This window comes from Rhinopithecus bieti, unplaced genomic scaffold (assembly GCF_001698545.2).
Source record: "Rhinopithecus bieti isolate Rb0 unplaced genomic scaffold, ASM169854v2 scaffold_1295, whole genome shotgun sequence".
Taxonomy (NCBI): Eukaryota; Metazoa; Chordata; class Mammalia; order Primates; family Cercopithecidae; genus Rhinopithecus; species Rhinopithecus bieti.
The window spans coordinates 1,133,322-1,153,394 of NW_016803880.1; the positions used below are offsets into that span (position 1 = coordinate 1,133,322).

Consider the following 20,073-nt stretch of genomic DNA (forward strand, 5'->3'; position numbering starts at 1 on the left):
AAACCCCGTCTCTACTAAAAATACAAAAAATTAGCTGGGCATGGTGGTGGGCGCCTGTAATCCCAGCTACTCAGGAGGCTGAGGCAGGCGAATTGCTTGAACCCGGGAGGCGGAGGTTGCAGTGAGCCAAGATCATGCCACTGCACTCCAGCCTGGGCAACAGAGCAAGACTCCATCTCAAAAAATAAATAAACAGATAAACCAAATAAAACATTTTTTAAAAAAGGAGAAAATGGAAAATCAATAATACTACGTAATATTTATTGAGTAGTTACTATGTGCCAGGAATTGTTCTAAGTTCTTCAGATTAGTATTAACTCAATTAATTCCCCAAAATAAGCACCTAATCTATAAAGTAGGAACTAGTATTATCCTGTTTTTCAGATGAAAAACACAAGTCACAGAGAAATTAACCTGCCCAAAGTTACTAAGCATCTGATTCAGAGCCCACAATTTTAACCACTGTATCTGCCACCTCTCTCCTAAGAAGGAAAGGCAGAGGAAGCAGAAAGTCCAAAGACAGCAAGGCTTCTTCATCCTAGCTGTCTGAAATTTAGTAAAAATATCAATAATCTAGCAAACCAATGTCTGACTCGTACCAAAAAAATAAAACCTGTGAGCCAAGAAACAGAGTTGTTCTAAAGGATAATAGCTACTCTCAAACATATTTGCTTAGTATCCATTTATAAAATAAAGCTACGAAATAAACTAGAACAGTCTTGTTTCGCTTTTATTTTATTTTAGAGGAGTAAGAAAACTGGATAAACTCTACGAACTACTATAAATTATAACTGGCAGACAGGAAAGAGCAAGAAGCAGAACTAAGAAGCAGAACTAAGAACTCCAGTAGTACAATTTTATGTAGATTTCATTCCACTGGCTTCACATAACCTAACAGTGTAAACAGCATCTCTGTATTGCAGCACAGAATAATAACTGAAGCTCAAAATGCTATATTCCGTCTAAAGGCAGTTAAGGGTTTAATTCAAAACTGAGTAAGAAAGAACACCAGTGTTTATTAAAGGTATTACTGATATACACTCCAAAAGTACTAAGTACTATAGAATTCAAAACTTTTCCTCCTTGGTTTTAACAATTTTAACTATTCAGCAATATCATATCAGTGTTTGTTTGTTTTAAACATCTCTCATGCCTCTACTTGTAAAACATCTGGTTCCTCCTTTATTTTTTATTTAGTTATGCTTCATCTCTTTAATATAGTTACAATTTTTTATCTTTTTACATAAAGTATATGTACAATATATAAATAATAAATTTTTATTTTTCAACTTCTCTTGGAGGCACAATTTTTTTCCCTAAATTGTTGCTGTTTAATTGCCATTCATAGCTAGAACGTTCATGCTTGAAAACTTGCCACAATCCCAACTTTAAATTTTCACCAATTAACAAAGACACAAAATTGAATATTCAAGAAATGCTTTTACTACTTCTAGGCTGTTTCCTTGCTATCTTTAACCGTATCTTAGCTTTAGCTGGTCTGTACTATCACAGCTGTCCTCTTTCATACAATGCTTCCTTCCACCAACAGAAAAATGAAACAGAGGAGTAAACTAATCAATTTTCAGTTAATTTGTGTCTTGATGCTAGAATAGAAAATAAGATTCAGGCCGGGCATGGTGGCTCACGCCTGTAATCCCTTTGGGAGGCTGAGGCGGGCAGATCACGAGGTCCAGGAGATCAAGGACCATCCTGGCTCACACGGTGAAACCCCATCTCTACTAAATTAAAAATTAAAAAAAAAAAAAAATTAGCCCGGGCAAGGTGGCGGGGGCCTGTAGTCCCAGCTACTCAGGAGGCTTGAGGCAGGAGATGGCATGAACCCAGGAGGCAAAGCTTGCAGTGAGCCAAGATCGCACCACTGCACTCCAGCCTGGGTGACAGAGTGACTCCATTTCAAAAAAGAAAAAGAAAGGAAGAATCAAAAGCAAGCACTGTTCTCACTTAGGATCTCATTAGATATTAATATTTTCAATTCATATCACCATATCTTATCAGAATTTTTTCCTTAGATGAAAGATCCTGGTTGGTCTGGTTTTGGTATCAACTAAAACAAGTTATTCAGGTCCACAGTTCATTTAAATTAACACCTGGAATATTAGCTCCTACAGACACAAAACAGAGAAATTAAAGTGCTTTATAATTTCTTTACTCACAACCACTAATGATTAGGTAGACAATAAAGTCATTTTTAATTTGAAAACCTTTTTTTTTAAAAAAAAAAAAAGCACTCACATATCATAGCATATCATGATAAAATGATAAAATGGTAATTGATACATATTAAAATATGTTAATGAGCATTATATTTGACCCAGAAATTTAAAAACTATTTCCTTGACAAAAAAGAAAGTGGTGGAATTTAAATAGTAATAAGAAACTTGTACACTTACCAGCTTCTCAATTTCTGATTCAAGATTCTGTATACAGTCAAGTTTTCTCTTGCGACAGCGCTGTGCAGCAATTCTGTTTTTACTTCTTCTTCGAATATCATGGATACAATCCAGCTGTTCTGGAGTAAGCTTGTGCATTTTCAACAAGGACTGAAAATCATTTCGAGAGAGTGAAATTATCCGTTGTGCGTTGAATGGCAGCTTTACCTAGAATATGAAATAAATATCACTAATTATTGCTGTATTTCATAATTACACTCAAATCTAGGAAGATGAAGGTATACATCTAGGTTTTTCAGAGAACTTACTTTACATTAAAGAAAACATAGGCCTCTATTCCCAATTTCTATACAATCAATTATAATAAAACTGATAATCTAATTTATATTTATGGTCTATTTCAAAAGACAAATACATTAAGCAGATTTTTTTCAGCAAATCAAACATATTAACACAAGTACTGACATGTAAAATGTAAACACAATTTTATTTTACTAAACATTATTTTACTTTTCACTTTTACTTTATTTTTGCATGTTAATACAGACTTTTTACTCAACCCAAAAATAAAATCTATTTTATTTTTTGAATGAAATGACTATGTAGCATTGGTTTTATGTTAGTATAATTATGCTAGTAATTTCTACAGCATTTCAGAAAATTTATCTTTCTATCAAGAAAATGGTAGCCTCACATAAATCACTCTAAAACATACACGTCTCTTGCCAATATAAAAAAAGTTAGAAAAGTCTTATGACTATGTTAAAGTCATTTCAACATACTTAAATTTGGAAAAAGAAAAACTTTTTTAAAACAAAATTGTGTGGGTTTAATTATATTATCAAAAATGCAAACGAAACACTGGTCAGTCTGGCAACCTACTTAGCTTACCTTTTAAGCTTATAGGTATTTGTTACATAAAATGTTTAAAATTTTTTTAAATGTTTTATTTTAATATTCTTTTATAGTAATTCTAAATGCTACATTTATAATGTCATAAAAGTCTATATATAACCCATACATACTACTTCTTAATCACCAATCCATCTCCTTCCAAAGCCAAGATTTTTTTTTTTTTAAAAAGCCTCTTTCAAAAGCCATGTCATCTAACAGCTACGAAACCAAAGAAAATGCCAAAGAATGGGATGCGGAGAAATTGGAATCCCTGTACACCTGTGGGAAAATAGTGCAGCTGCCATGGAAAATGGTATGGAGGTTCCTCAAACCATTAAAAATCATAGCACTGTATGTCCCAGCAATCTCACTCCCAGGTATTTATCCAAAAGAATTGCAATCAGCATCTCAAAGGGATATCTGTACTCATCTACACATATTCTTTTTTTTGGAGACAGGGTCTCTGTCATGCAGCAGTACAGTGGTGAAATCACCGCTCACTGCAGCCTCAACCTCCTGGGCTCAAGGGATCCTCTCACCTCAGCTTCCTAAGTAGCTGGGGCTACAGGCACATGCCACCATGACTGGCTAATTTTTGTATTTTTTGTAGAGACAGGGTTTCACCATGTTGCCCAAGCTGATCTCAAACTCCTGGGCTCAGGCAATCCACCCACCTCACCCTCCCAAGGTGCTGGGATTACAGTAATGAGCCACTGTGCCCAGTCTGCACTCCCCTCCATATTCATTACCGCATTATTCACAATAGCCACGATATGGAAACAACCTAAATGTCCATGGATGGATGAATGGATAAAGAAAATGTGGTGTACATACATAAAGCAATACCATTCAGCCTGATAAAAAGAAAGAAATCCTGCCATTTGCTAAAATATGGAGAACCTGGAAGACTTCATGCCAACTGAAATAAGTCAGACACAGAGGAGAGTAAATCCAACATGATTTCACTTATACAAAGTAGACAGAACAGTCAAACTCATAGAAACAAAGAGTAGAATGGTGGTTGCCTGGGTCTGGGGAGAGGGAAAAAAGGGGGAATTGCAATTGCATGGGTTAAGTTTCAGCTACAAAAGAGTAAGTTACAGAGATCTGCTGTAGAATATTGAGCTTATACTTAACAATACTGCATCATGCACTTAAAAATTTGTTATAAGGGTAGATTCTGTGGTAAGTATTCTTACCACAATAAAAAAAAAAAAATAAAGCCCAAGAAAGGGGAAAAAAATGCAATGGATAAAATAGAAAATAATTTTAAAAGAATGTAAATTGCGATTATAAAGAGAAAAGTCAACTATTGAAAGGCAAACAATATCATATAAAATATATTTTAAAAGAAAAAACATTTTAAATAATATATTTTGGAAGGAACAGGCCCTTATCATTATTGGACTTGTAAGTAATACTTTACTGAAGGGAGCTATCAAATACAAACTTTTATGTACAGAATACACAAATCAAGCTTGTTTTGATTAGTATCATACCAGCTACATGTAATTCATGCTAAATTAAGACATTCATCTATAGTTGAAATGGCCAAAGGAAAATTTAAAAATCAATGGCCATGAAAAACTAGATCCAATAAACTTTACTCCACTAGAAGCCACATTCCTACAACTAATCACTGTTAAACCATTGCTCAGGGACATGTCCCAGGTCTAGAGGTTCTTGTTGGCAATGAGCAAGGTAGAATATATGCTGCATTTTTCAGGGAGTTATCATGTAATGAGCATAGAATCATTATTCTTTTCCGTCTTGTGGCACGGCATTTGATTTAAACAACTAAATGGCCGACGTGTGAACACAGCCAATGTGTGAGCCTACTTTATGGTTAATATATCTACTGGAAACAAATGAACACAGAAGTTCTTCAAACTTCATCTCTATCTCTTTTAGTATTTATCACAGTCTTTTTAAAATTTTTTTTGAGATAGAGTCTTGCTCTGTCTCCTAGGCTGGAGTGCAATGGCACAAACCTGGCTCACTGCAACCTCTGCCTCCCACATTCAAGTGCTTCTCCTGCCTCAGCCTCCCGAGTAGCTGGGATTACAGGCATAGGCACCTGCCACCATGCCCAGCTAATTTTTGTAGAGATGGGGTTTCGCCATGTTGGCCAGGCTGGTCTCGAACTTCTGATTTCAGGTGATTCACCCTCTCCTTGGCTTCCCAAAGTGCTGAAATTACAGTTGTGAGCCACTGCGCCCAGCCCCATCACACAGTCTTAAAATTAACCTTATATGAGTTTCCTCTCCACTCCCTGAACCTGATCATACCCCTAACGATGCAAAGGGAGCTGATCCAGAGTAAATACCAATTAATAGTTATTAAAACAATGAATTAAGAACATACTCCTGCTCACCTCACATTCTTGTTCCCTGGCTGAACAGGATTCACTGTCTCCTTCAGTGTCCGTCTCAGAGTCATCTCCCAGGCTAATGACACAAGCATATGGGCAAGGTTCTTGCTGGGGTTCTGAAACATAATCATCGTTTCCAATTTCCAAATTGCTTGAACAGCCTTCAGTACTCAGAGTACTTATAAAAGGGCAGTTGACAGAACTTAATGTTGTAAAAGTCCTTTGACCCGGTTCTGGGCTCTCGCTAATCCTGATACCTAACCAGGGACACTCAGACCGTTTCTGTGAGATCTGTTCTGAGCCATCTTTGGCCACAGCAGGTGATAACTGCATTTGGCAAGGAGAGTCCGTGCTGCAAATGTCACTCCAGAAGCCTTTGGCTAGGTGTTCTGCCACTTCTCGCTCCACACTACTCCTATCACTAGATGCAACACTACTATCTTCCCTGGGGCCCAAGTCGGATTTCAAAGGTAAATCCTGACTTTCGCCAAATGTTTTTTCTTGAACATCTGTACCTGACAAAGGCTTTTCTGTTAACACTGTTGCGTTTTGCATACTAGCAAAATTCAAGTCACCATATTGGTCATATGTGTGTAAAAGAGACAGAGAATAAAGTCCATGAGGGTCTATGGAAGAACTGTGGGGGAAAGGAGTCACTTCTGATTTTTCAGTTGGACACTGAGAAGCAGGCTCTTTCTTCGTTTCTTCGGGTTCCATTGCTAATTTACTTTCGTCACATTTTAACATCACCTGCAAATCTCTACACTCCGGGACTCCTCCCAGGCATTCATTTTCCGACGTTTCATTTGGCTGAACAGAAGCATGAATGTCTTTGACACTAGAGTCCCCAGTACGGACTCTGTCAGTTCCAAATGCTTTTTGGAATTTTCTGTATTTGGGGCATAAAGAAGGCAAGGCCAGAGCAGCATCCTTCTCTAAGCACATGGACTCATATGTCTGACTGGCACTGTCTTGTAGAGGAGGCGAGGCTTTTGCATTTCCTTGATACCTGCGGAGTTTACATTGAGGAGTCTGAACATTTTTATTTTCCACAAATTCCTCCACTTCATCTGTTTCTAGATCCCTCTGGTCCAAAAGTGAAAGTTTAAGATCTGTTTTCTGACAGTGTGATGAAAAGCATTTTTTTCTTGGGCATTCTTGCTGGTCTGCAGTGGAGTCCAAAAACTTAAATTTCAGAAACTGAAAGCAGGATTCCTCAATATTGTGTACACTTAAAAACTCCACACATTTGCACACTTCATCCACATTCTCTTTACTTAAAATCAGTTTAGCAGTGTAGGCAAACTGAATTAAAGGTTCAAATCCTTTAACTGTCACCTGTTGATACACAAAATAAAAAACACATCATTTGAAAGCTGTCTAGTACATAAAAACAAGATAAGTGGAAGAGAAATAGATGTGTAACTTATTTGTGATAATTATAAAATATGTACTTTAATTTAAAGAAAAAATATTCTTCTCAGAAATGTAAAAGGAAAGGATCCTGGAAAAGTATGCTTTTCACAGGGACCACACACTATTTTATAGAGTCCACTCTTAATTGCACATGAATTATGGTTTACTCACATAAGTTAAAGACATTAAGACATTATAAGTTTCCCATGACAGTGGAAAAAAAAATCATCTATGAATTAGAGCAGGATGAACACGATCTGCCACACATACATAGTGAGCCTATTGCTAGCCCAGCTCCACATGGCCACTGTATTCCAAACAACTCCAACTGCTGCTACCAGCTGCAAAAGCAGAACTTTTAAGGATATAAAACAGTACCCGTAAAGAAGTTACAAAGTCCTGACCCATGGTAAATGCATACTAACTGGTAACTATTAACTTTACTGTCCTAACAGTAAAAGTTTTAAAGATACAGACTTTTTAAAGTGATTTAAGAGAAGTTATAGAAATCATGCCTCAGTACTGTTTCAGCAAAAATTCATGGACTCAAAGTAACAAAACTTTTAAGTAGAAACTTGCACATTTACATTAAACCTGTCTCTTAAAATGAGAGGCAAATGGAACCAGCTGAAGTACACAGAAAGTCTGATCCTGGGTTAAAAGTACAAAATTAATTTGAAACCACTGGGTTCTTCTAAGAGTGGTCAAGATAATATTAATATTTGTGATCTTAAAATCTAAACATGCTAAAACCATGTTTAGGCTTTTTAAAGGCTTAAATAAAAAGCAATGATACCATCAAATGTTAATGAGAATGCAGAGAAACTAAATCACTCACATATTGCTAGTGGGAATGTAAAATGGTACAGACAATTTGAAATAAACTTTCTTATAAAACTAAACACGCAACTACCATATGACCCAACAACTGCATTCCTGGTCTTTTATCCCAAAGAAATGAAAACTGATGTTCACACAAAAACCAGTACACAAATGTTTGCAGCAATCTTATTTGTGATAGCCAAAAACCAGAATTAGCCTGATTTCCTTCAACAGGTGAAAAGCTATATACATACACACACACACAGACACACACACACACACACACGGTACATCCATACTACAGAATACTACTCAGCAATAAAAAGGAATAAATTTCTGATACACACAACCTGGATTATCTCAGCTAAGTCAAACATCATCAAACCTAAGAGGTAAAATACTGCATAATTCCATTTATATAACATTTTTAGAATGACAAAACTTTAGAAAGGGAAGAAAGGTAAGTGGTTGCCATGGATTAGGGATGGATGAAAGGGGCAAGGGAATGAGGGCATGGAGTGTAGGCAGCAGATGTCTGTGGTTATAAAAGGACAACACAAGGGATCTGTGTGTGTTGGCAAGTTCAGTATCTTTTTTTTCTTTGTTTTTGAGGCGGAATCTCGCTCTGTCACCCAGGCTAGAGTACAGCGGTGCAATCTCGGCTCACGAGTAGCTGGGATTACAGGTGCCCGCCACCACGCCTGACTAATTTTTGTATTTTTAGTAGAGACGTTTCGCCACGTTGGCCAGGCTGGTAAACTCCTGACCTCAGGTGATCTGCCTGCCTCGGCCTCCCAAAGTGCTGGGATTACAGGCATGAGCCACTGCACCCAGCTGAGCATCTTAACTATGGTGGTGGATACACAAACCTTCACAGGGGATAAAATTATATAGAACTTAACGTGCACGCACACACGCACACACACACAGACACAGACATTATTAGTACAAGCAAAATTGTGGCAATCTGAACCCTATGGGAGACTGTATCAATATCCTGGGTGTAATACTATACTACAACTTTGCAAAATGTTATCAATGGGAGACACTGCATAAAGTGAAAAGGAACCCTGCACTGTTTCTTATATCTGTACATGAAAACATCAATGTGATAGTTAATATTAAATGTCAACTTGACTGGATTGAAGGCTGTAAAGTCTTGTTTCTGGGTGTGTCAGTGAGGGCGTTGCTAGGGAAAATTAACATTTGAGTCAGTGGACTGGGAGAAGACGACCCACCCTCAATATGGGTGGGCACCATCCAATCGGCTGCCAGCGAGGCTGGAACAAAACAAGGAAGAAGGTGGAATAGGTGACTTGCTGAGTCTTCTGACTTTCACATTTCTCCCCTGCTGGATGCTTCCTGCCCTTGACATCAGACACCAGGTTCTTTGGCCTTTGGACTCTTAGACTTACATCAGTGGTTTACCGAGGGCTCTTGGGCCTTTGGCCACAGACTGAAGGCTACAGTGCTGGCTTCCCTATTTTTGAGGCTTTTGGACTCGGACTGGGCCACTGCTGGCTTTCTTCCTCCTCAGCTTGCAGGTGGCCTATCATGTGACTTCACCTTGTGAACGTGTGAGCCAATTTTCCTTAATAAACATCCCTTCATATATACATATATCCTATTAGTTCTGTCCCTCTGGAGAACTCTAATACACTCAATAAAAATTTCAATTAAAATTATCTAAAAGGGTCTTTAGGACAATGAGTTATAAGGTATTTTGACACTGTCACTATAATCAAACACTTCCATATCTGAAAACTTATGATTTATACATTAGAAAGAATGAACGAATGCATACACACATGCATGTATGCACATACCTTTCCTCCTAAATCCATGAATCAAACTTTGCTTTACTTGGAAAGTCTCATTCAATAATTTGAAAATATGAACCATAATTAACATATCTCCATTATAAAATGTGTTGGTCTTTTTTTAAAACAATGGCTAGTTCACAGGTTGGCCTTTTTTACCATTTTCTTGGTATTGCACCATTGACTCTGACCTCTGCCACAAAACTGACAGACAACCTATCTGTTCCCAAAACTGTAGATGCAGTTTCACAGAAGTAGGCACGGACAGCAACAAGCTAAACTGTAGACTTAGTTTACAGTTTATCCAACTGTATCCAACTGGGAACATCCCACACAGACCTGTCATACACAAAGAATTTCTACATTCTTTCTCCATATTCCTCCTAACTTCTATGCGTCCCAGTGTCACAGCTTTGATACTCTGCCAGTAGCAGTTACTAACTAAATAAAGCAAGGGATGCTGCTAAGAGTCAGCACAGCCAGCACATCCCCACCCAAACGAGAGTTCCTCTTAAAGGCAGGACATTAACAAGACCCAAACATTTGTTAGCCTGAGCTCCACAACAGACCAGGGAAAAAGATATATGTAAAAGTAAGGCTCTATAAAAATGACACAACACTGTTTATTTTTTCTAATCAATACATAAAGACAAAGTCAAGAAAGAAAGAAGGGGAGACAGAACACTTATAGAATGCCTGAAAATAGGAGATGTCTTGGGAAAATGGACGTTCTATACAACCCTAAACATAGTGATATGGTTTGGCTATGTCCCCACCCAAATCTAATCTTGAATTGCAGCTCCCACAATTCCCATGTCATGGGAGGGACCCAATGGGTTGTCACTGAATCATGGGGGCTGGTCTTTCCCATGCTATTCTCGTAATAGGGAATAAGTCTCACGACATGTGATGGTTTTATCAGCGGGAGCTTCGCTGCACAAGTTCTCTCTTGCCCACCACCATGTAAGTTTGCTTTTCCTTCGTCTTCCACCATGATTGTGAGGCCTCCTCAGCCATGTGCAACTTTGAGTCAATTAAACTTCTTTCCTTTAAAAAGTACCCAGTTTTCAGGTATGTCTTTACTAGCGCCGTGAGAACAGACTAACGCACCTAGCTACAGTTGCTGATCACTGGAAAGGGCCTCTAGAAGACAAGGTCACACAGCATGGACTCTCAAAACCATGACTTTTCCAATTGCCTATAATCCACTGGGTGTGTCCTGATTTGGTCATTTCATCAAAAATAACATAACAGTGGGTGTTATGTTATATCCAACTGCTCAATACTGTTAACCAACATTCAAAATTAATGATTTTACATTAAAAAAAAAAAACTAGAAAAAAAAGAAAAAAAAAGGGTTGCTGCAGAACCTGGGAAATGCTCCATAGCCACCTGACAAGGATACTGTGCTTTACTTTTAACATTATGAACCATAAAAAACTTAAAAGTAAATTAGAATTGCCAGAAACATGGATCTCTCACCTCTTCTGGAAGAGTAATGTTCAGCTCTCCATCAGCCTGGCCTACGATTCTCGAGTGGAAGTAACTGCTGCATGCCGCCAGCACGGACCGGTGAGCGCGGAACCGCTGACCCTCCACAAAGATGGTGACATCACAGAGCACGTCTTTCTTCCGCTGGTCATTAAGGCTGAGCAAAACATTGGTGCTATGCACAGAAGATTCATAGGCAAAAACCGAGTTCTCACTCAGAGACATTCTGCATAACAAGTGTTGTCGGGAAGTTCAGTGGAAAGCATGCTTCTAATTGTCATCAACCTGCAAACACACACGTAAGATTTCACTTAAATAACATCTTGTTAAAAAATCACAGTGCCAAATATAGATTAAAATATATACTCATTAAAACAAAATGAAAATAAAAGCCTCCAGAGGAACAACCTGGAGGCATTTATTCAATATACTTCATTTAAAATAGGTTCTTGATAGCAGTTTTCCTAATTTTAGGGAAAAGGTTCTTGGGGTGAGGGAAGGACGAACTTTTTGAACCAAGGATTTCATGGCTCTCTGAAAGTGAGGCATTGCACACTGAGAAACCACCTACTATGAGCAAACAGATGGGAGCAGGGAATTTCTGGTGGCATCCCAACACTATCGTTTTGAGACAGTTGAGAGACAGAGTGGGGAGGAGAGACAGCCAGAGAGATGAGAAGAAGGGTCCCCAGAGGTCACACTTTGGGATAAGACTGATAGTAAAACAGACATGTGCTGTTCCACATTCTCCATGCCCCATTCCTCAACATCTGATAGACGGCGAGTGAATTTAGTGCTTTTTAACAAAGGACACTGTTCTGCAAAAGGTAAAGATCCTCCAACACAAAGAAGAAAATGACTGAAACGTGTCAGGCCAGATCTTGGCAGTAAGTCTTTTTATATAGTAAGATTTACTTCACATTACAAATACAGGCAGGTAAAACTACCTCATTAATAACATGCAAAACTAGGTTTTCTCAAAATGCTAAAATAAGAAAGTTATACTTTTATATTTTAAAACACATACTAACATGTAATAGTCTCCAAATATTTTTTCATCACATACACACTATTGGCAAAACAAGAGTACCCCCAATACCTGTATGCTTATCTGTATTTTTCAGACGTGCTACTATTCTGATATATGTTCTGAGAAACACAGAAGTTCAAAGTAAGAGGTTAAAAGAGAAGTTCTAATATTTTCTTCCAGCACCCTAAGGCCAGAAGGGATGATACTGTAAAGAGTTTATTGGCCTTTATCCGTGTGATACCTCACAGTATCATCCCTGCGTCATTCACTTCTGTTCTCCTGACACCTTACTGCCTGAAACATGGGAAGCCCTCAAATGGTCAGTGAATGAGTAAATGGTACTGCTTTCAGATTTGCTACACACTCCAAACCAAAATGAAAGGAGAAATAAGGACTACTGAAGTTCAGTCCCAAGGTTAAGGATCACAACTTATTTACTGATTCAGCATACCACACGAAATCATTGGTAACTTCAAAATTGAACACTAGAACTAACTCCAGTTTTGGCCCATAAAAGAGTATAAATTGATTTTTAGCAATTAGTCTTAATTTCAGTTATCAAAACAAGGAATTAATGTTAAGAATAATAGGGAAAACCATCAATCAAAGAAGTTTTTGTGGGTGGCACCACACACAGACCACTGCCCTCTTCTTTCTTCAAGACTATACCCTACCCAGAACACTGTCCTCCCAACCAAGCCGGACTCCATGGCTGACCACCTGCCCGACTATGGCCCTGTACCCAAGCTCCCAGCCTCCCTATTCTTTGCTGGCATCTCGGATGCACACCCTTAAAAACTATACTAATCTTACTTTTGTAGCTCGTCATTCTTTTGAACACAGCACTGCCAGAAAACACTGTAGAAACACGCAGACTGGTGTCACTATAAATTTACAATGTGCAGTCTCAGGCTCTCGGTACTGTTTACCAGTTTTTTGGTATGTCCGTCTCCTGTTCTCTGTAACAGCTTTCCACCTTGCCACTTTTCTCCTCCTGATATCAGCATCTCTCCCAGTAAATCACCATAACTGGGACCCAACCTCAGAAAAAACAGTCCTCCCACTACCTCCACCAGGTTCCCTCTTCTGTTGAAAACAATCTGTAATGTATTCTCTTAATCCCATGCCATCCCTGCTTCTCTGGGATCCAATACCTTCTCTTAACACTCTGTCTCATATATATGCAACCTCTCCCTCCATGCTGGCTCCTTCCCATAGCGTTTGTAAATGAACGCGTTTAAGTCTCTCCAGAGACTATCCTAAAGATGTCAACTATCAACAGCAAGATTATTAAGCTCTAATTCTTCACCAGGCACTGAGCTAAGAGCTAGAGTTTCTCTCATTTATGCCTCAAAACAGCCCTGTGATGCTCCTCTATCACCCCAATTTTACAGATGTGGAAACTAAGGCTTAGTGAGAAGTATCTTGGCCAACATCAAAAGACCAATAAGACAAAGAAGGGGAACTGCCACCAGACATTTTTAACTACTCCATCATTCTATCTCCAGTTAGCACTCGCTGAACGCACAGTATGGAGATTCACTGCAGTAATGTGGGGACCCAGGTATTACTAAAAGGTTATGCTTGAGAATAAGAAAATGGACTGCACAGACAGCAAGAAAAAAAAAATTGGACCTGTGCTTCAGAAAGAGAATGACTCTGGGCCTTAGACACTGAAATCCAAAGGTTCTTTGGATCTCAAGGTGACGCCACACAAATAATTCCTACACCTTTACCCTAGAGCTGCTAGTAGCCCAAATACATACATCTGTGGCCCACTGCTTCTCATCCTGCCACCAGCTGGCTATTCACCTCAAATTCCAGAGAATTCTTTGCTCAGCATCTGTTTAGGCAGTTTTCAGTAACACATCATTTCATGGGTTCAGAGCTAGTTTACAGATTTGCTGCCCCGGGCGAGATGCCAATCCCAAGTCCTACCAGCTGCAGCTGAGAGAAACTAGAGATTCAGATAGTAAAACAGCCATCCAGGAGGACCCCTCTAAGAAGGATCAGTCTCCCTTAAAGTGGATTGAGCACAGCATGCACCATGACTGATGCTGTTCACACAAGAAATCTGGAACTCATTCCTCATTCCTTCCTCAGCTGGACACCTCTATTCAATCTCTTACTGAGTCCTGCTGCCTCTGCCTCTTCACACTGAGGTCCACCTCTCTCCATCTGCATCAGCACAATTCTAATCCAAGCCATCATCACCTCCTGCCTGGAAAAATGCTGTTTAACCTTCTGTAACAGCTCACAAGCTCACAAATGTGCAAGTTTAGTTATATAAAATAAAAATAAAGTTTCACATAATAATATTTATGCTTATTACAGCAAGTAATCTGATGCTTTCTACTCCATTCTAATTTTGTTTAAATCCCAGTTGTGATCCACTCAATTTCAAGACCCACTAATGGCCCATCACCTACACACTGACAAATAGAGGCCCAGTGGCAAACACCACAGGATTTCGAGTCTCAGAATTTACAATCTTACACTGTCTGGGTTCAAATCCCAGCTCTGCCACTTACTAGCTATATGACCTTGGCCAAGTTGCTTAACCTGACTGTCTTGGTTCCCGCATCTACAAAGTAGAGAAAACACCAACTCACTGAGATGTTCTGAAGTTTATATGAGATGAGGAGGGAAAAGAGTTCACAGCACAGTGCTTGGTCTACAGCAACAAATAATATTAGCTGCTATTAGTGGTGATAATATTAACAAAAGTCTTATACCCCTAAAGCCCCTCTTGATCCCCTCCAATGTATTCTCTTCATAACAAAAACTCTATGTCACCTTCCAAATAAATGGCTTATGATCACTTCAAAATCTTTAACATGTCCTCAAGTCCTATGTAGTTGGGTTTTCCATCCACTAATCCAGACTTATCTGAAGCCGTTGCCCCCCTCTCTTGCTATTCTCTAGCCTGTCTCTTCCTTCCTGCTCCATAGGCCCCAAGCTCCTACTGATTTCAGGGCCTCCACATACACTGTGCCCACTATCTGGACTTCTACTCTTTAGCCAGCTAACGCCTCACCTTTTAGTTCTCTGTTTAAATGTCACAACTTTGATTTGTTCTCTGCCATAACCCAAGCATACCTGTTGGACCTGGTCCAACAGAGGTACATGCTGCTGAATGAATAATTTCTTATTTTTAATACAGAAACAAAACAGAGTTTATCTAGATCAGCAGTCTCCAACTTTTTGGCACCAGCGATGGGTTTCATGGAAGACAATTTTTCCCCAGATGGGTGGTGCAATGGTTTTAGGACGAAACTGTTTCAGACCATCAGGCATTAGAGTCTCACAAAGACTGTGCAACCTATATCCCTCGCATGCACGGTTCACCACAGGGTTCACACTCCTATGAGAATTTAATGCTACTGCTGATCTGACAGGAGGCGGAGCTCAGGCAGTAATGCTCACTGGTCAGCCACTCACCTCCTGCTGTGCAACCCAGAGGTTGGGGACCCCAATCTAGATCTTCCAAACACAGCCCAGTCACCTATTCCAACATATGTGGAACAATGCCACTGAGCCAAGCATTCAGAGGAAATTTCTCGGACAGTTTTTCCAGAGCCTTGAGGGGCAGAAAAGAGGCCAGCTCATCCCTCTGGAAGTCAAAAACATACCTGCCACGACAAGCCAAAAAAGTGCCAGGATTGGCAACCATAAACATGGCCAATACAGACGACCTACAGTAATGAAAACACCTTGCCCTTTGCTTTCATAGCATGAGGCACTACAGAAGAGTGTTCTGAAAATCGTTTCTCCTAACCCTGGAAACCATCTAAGTGGTCAGCAATCCATTTTTACCCAATAACTTAACTATGTAACAACTACATCAGACAAGAACGGCACATTCATGTCCTCTAATATCCATCATGCACCTTCTAACATTTCTCAAATCTAAAAAGTAAAACACTCCAGCCTTCCAGAATCTAACATTTTATTAACTTAATAATACTAAATTTAGATTCCTGTTACGCCTGCATTTTCTATATTCTTAGAAATAATACTATTGTTATCATTAAAATAAAAGTTTGCTGACTTTAGGAAGGTGCCAATTCATTCACTAGTGCTGATAAACGATGAATAAGCTTTTTAAAGCTTTCTACACCACAATTTGGAAATAACTTCTGCTCTCTGCTGAATGCACGTAATTTAAGTTTTGATAGTTACTACTTGACATTTTGCTTTCAAAATCATACAGGAAACAAGATGCTGTGGCTTTATCAAACTATATAATTTTAAAGATAATTTATTTAAAGGAAAAAAACTTTTAAAAACCTAAGGTGAACACCTGATCATGAAACCAGGTCTACAATATTTCATGTAACAGAAAGTCAGAAGATAACTTTGTATAAAGTTCCATGTGTGCAAAAGAGCTGGAATTTTATCTACCTCAAGTCAATGGACTATGTTGTGTTTTAATTCTCAATGTAGAAGGGTACAATAAATAACACCTCAAACTTTTTTTTTTTTTTTAAAAAAAGGCTACCACACTTTTTTATCTTCATTGAACAATGACAAATGTTCTTCCCACAAGTGTTAGCTGTGCCACATGATACACTAAGTGCCATGAAAACACAAATAAAAGACTCCCTTCAAGAACATAACCTAGATATGTTCAAAATGAGAATGACGCCTCTAGGTAAAAAAGATAATAATAATCATTATAATCAATTTACACAGGAATGTGGATATCTGGAAAGGTATTTATTTGAAGTAAATCTTCTAACAAAAACTACTTTCCTGGTCAGTGCTCATTTAACCATAATATTCAATTAATGAGAACAATTATTTCACAAACAGTTCTCTGTTAGTCAAGGGGTGTGTGTGTGTGTGTGTGTGTGTGTGTGGCCGGCCACAATTGGTGGCCAGTGGACATCAGGAACGGTGCATATGGGCAAGTTCCAGCCTTTTTACAAAAGCAGTGCCCTGATCTGCAGCCCAGTCCATTCCTCAAAACCTGCCTTCTCCCATTTCTAGTGGCTATTTGGAATTTCCACCTTTGCCTCCTCACTGTTTCTGCCTAGCATCACCTTCATCAACCTGTCAATTATTTTCACCTCACTCAATTTCAGGACACGGTCTTCAATGGCTCAGAAGACAGGCAAATTCCTCTTACTATGACATCTTTCTTAGCTCCCTAAGCCCAAGCTTCAAAATCCCCTAAGCCAGTCAGTTCCTGTTACAATATACCTAAGATACTCAAAGTTTGAGTGTTCTTCTGAAATTAGGTGAACCTTATATTTAATGTTTCAAGTGGATGGCAAAGATCCAACAGTATCCTGTGTCTACACCTTTGACTCTCCTTTAAGGGTCTTTATTTTTAAAATGATTTTAAATTTAAGGTGGAGATTCCCGTAAGAAAAATTATTTCTAAAGACATGGCTCTTCATCATTCCATAATTCTGAAAAAAACTTATCAAAAAGTCTGTGGAAACTTAATTCAGGACAGTAATTTAAGACAACATTCTTCCCAAAGTCCCAAGTCCTGACTCACCTGCCAGGAGAGCCTGGAAGAGTAACTCTGTGACCAAGTTGTTATTTTCTTTAACCGTTTACAGGCTTAAATATCATAACTGCTTAAACATCTGTGATTTGATAATCACATTTTCTAAAGTTATTTCTCTCAGCCTTAAGAAAAGCCTTAAGTATTATTGGAAAAGGTACACCAACAAATATATTTTGAAAAGGCTGAATGAAAATGGGAAACAAAAAAAAGTTTGAACTAAGGTAAGTAGCAGAGGAACTTATAGCAACACCAAAAATGATGACATTGTTAGACGAGTAAATAACCTGGCAATTTACATTACAACTGTTATGTAACTAAAGATGCCACCGCTTTTTTAAAAATGGGGTGGGAGGCAATCACTACAATTACTGCAGCTCATGATTATTACAACATCATGTGAGGTCCCATACAGGCAATATTTTTCATTGACTTTTCCTAATATTAAAAACTATATAGCTAAGTCATGGACCTTTTGTTATAGTTGCTGGATCTAAATCCATATTTGAAATTATGAAACTAAGGTTAAGCTTAGAGGAGAAGAGTCTGAACTGTTAGAGAAGTTTGAAAAACTACTTCAGAGATCAAAAATAAATGGTGTTTTACTTCCCAAATGAACAAATCCAACTTTGATAATTCCAGGTCATAAGTTTAGAAGAGCTTGGAAGTAAACACAGGAACCAAGATGAGAAGGAACATAGGAAACCCAAGCTCCAGAACCAAAACAAGACTAACAGATTCCACTGTTACACCTTTTTACTACAAAGAATTTAAGAAAAAATGAAGTCTTTTATTCGCCTAACATATCTAGCTGCTACTTGATTCTGAATAGGATTGTTATCTGTTATGAAAATGTGAACTAGTAACTAGAATTGGTCCACATCAATAAAGCTTATTCACTGAATACATATTTTCTGTCATGCATTTGTCAGTCACTATTTGTTAAACAACTTTGGGGTATGATTTAATATAGAATAAGCCATATCTATTTAAAGCACACAATACAATGACCTTTATCAACTGTATATGTGCATAAAACCACCACTCCAAACAAGACAAAGAAATTTCCATCAGTCCTCAAAATTTCACACACCCCTTCCACCAAGGGCAATGACATGTGCCCTTCCCTGGGCTAGATTCCAGGTAACCAATAATTTGCTTTAGTGTCACTATGGATTAATGAGCATTTTCTTTTTATATAAATGGAATCACACATTATGTACTCTTCGGGTTTCTTTCACTTAATGATTCTGAGGTTCATTCATTTGTTGCATACATCAGATGTTCCTTTATATTACAGAATAACACTCCATTACATGGATATGCCACAATTTGTTTATCCATTTGACTCTGATGGACTGCTATAATGAAGATGTACCCTTGCATTGTTCTCAATTTAGGATTATTGTAATAAAGCTTTGATGAACATTTGCAAGGACATATATTTCGCGTTTCATTTTTCTTGGGTAAACACCTAGGAGTAGAAGAGCTGAGTCATATTATAGGCACATGTCTAACTTTTTAGAAATTGCTGAATAGTTTTCCAAAGTGACTGTATCATTTTACCTTGCTACCAGCAGTGTATGACAATTCCAATGTATGGCAATTAATGAGAACGCTCTACATAAGACGTATCCATCCCTTTGAACGTGAGGACTGTTTTGCTTCATCTGTGGTGGCAAATAGCATGAAAATCATGCATGGACTTTTTTTCTTTGTAGCTCATCAGCTATCGTTGTTAGTGTATTTTATCTGTGGCCCAAGACAATTCTTCCAATGCAGCCCAAGGAAGCCAAAAGGTTGGACAGCCATGCTCTACATTCTCATTAACCCTTAGTACTGTCATCTTTTTAATCGTGCCTATCCTAATATGTATGGTGGTATCTCACTGTGGTTTTACTTTGCATTTCTTGATAAGTAATGGATGTTGAGCCTCTTTACATGTGCTTATTAGCCATCTGTATATCTCCTTTTGTGAAATGTCTAATTCTTCTGGGCTTTCTAATTCTTATTAAATTCTACTGTAAGAGCTAGTTGAATTCTGTTTAGGACTGCAATGAAAATATAGATCAATTTGGGGAGAACCAATATCTAAAAAACTGAGTCCTCCAGTATATAAATAGGGCATCTATCTTCATTTACTTAGGCATTCTTTATCTCAGCATTATTATGATCTTTTTAGTGAAGAGGGCTTGTGAAGCTTTTGCTAAATTTATTCCTCAGCATTTAATGTTTATAGTTACTGCAAATAGAGTTGGTTTTTTAACTTCTTTTTTTTTTTTTTTTTTTTTTTTTTTTTT

The 20,073-nt window shown here is 38.2% G+C and overlaps 1 protein-coding gene across 3 annotated transcripts in view; it reads right to left on the reverse strand.

Annotated features, from left to right (window-relative positions):
• Nucleotides 1-20,073, reverse strand: part of BACH1 (BTB domain and CNC homolog 1) — a 72,651-nt gene that overhangs the window by 38,132 nt on the left and 14,446 nt on the right. For all 3 annotated transcript variants that reach the window (XR_001882286.1, XM_017856212.1, XM_017856207.1), the window contains exons 2-4: nt 11,217-11,510; nt 5,680-7,014; nt 2,412-2,618 (exon numbers count right to left, since the gene is read on the reverse strand). Coding sequence is in view for 2 of the 3 variants with exons in the window: in XM_017856212.1 (XP_017711701.1) it covers nt 2,412-2,618; nt 5,680-7,014; nt 11,217-11,450 (1,776 nt within the window). In the remaining variant the exon portion in view is untranslated. The remainder of the gene's footprint in view (nt 1-2,411; nt 2,619-5,679; nt 7,015-11,216; nt 11,511-20,073) is intronic.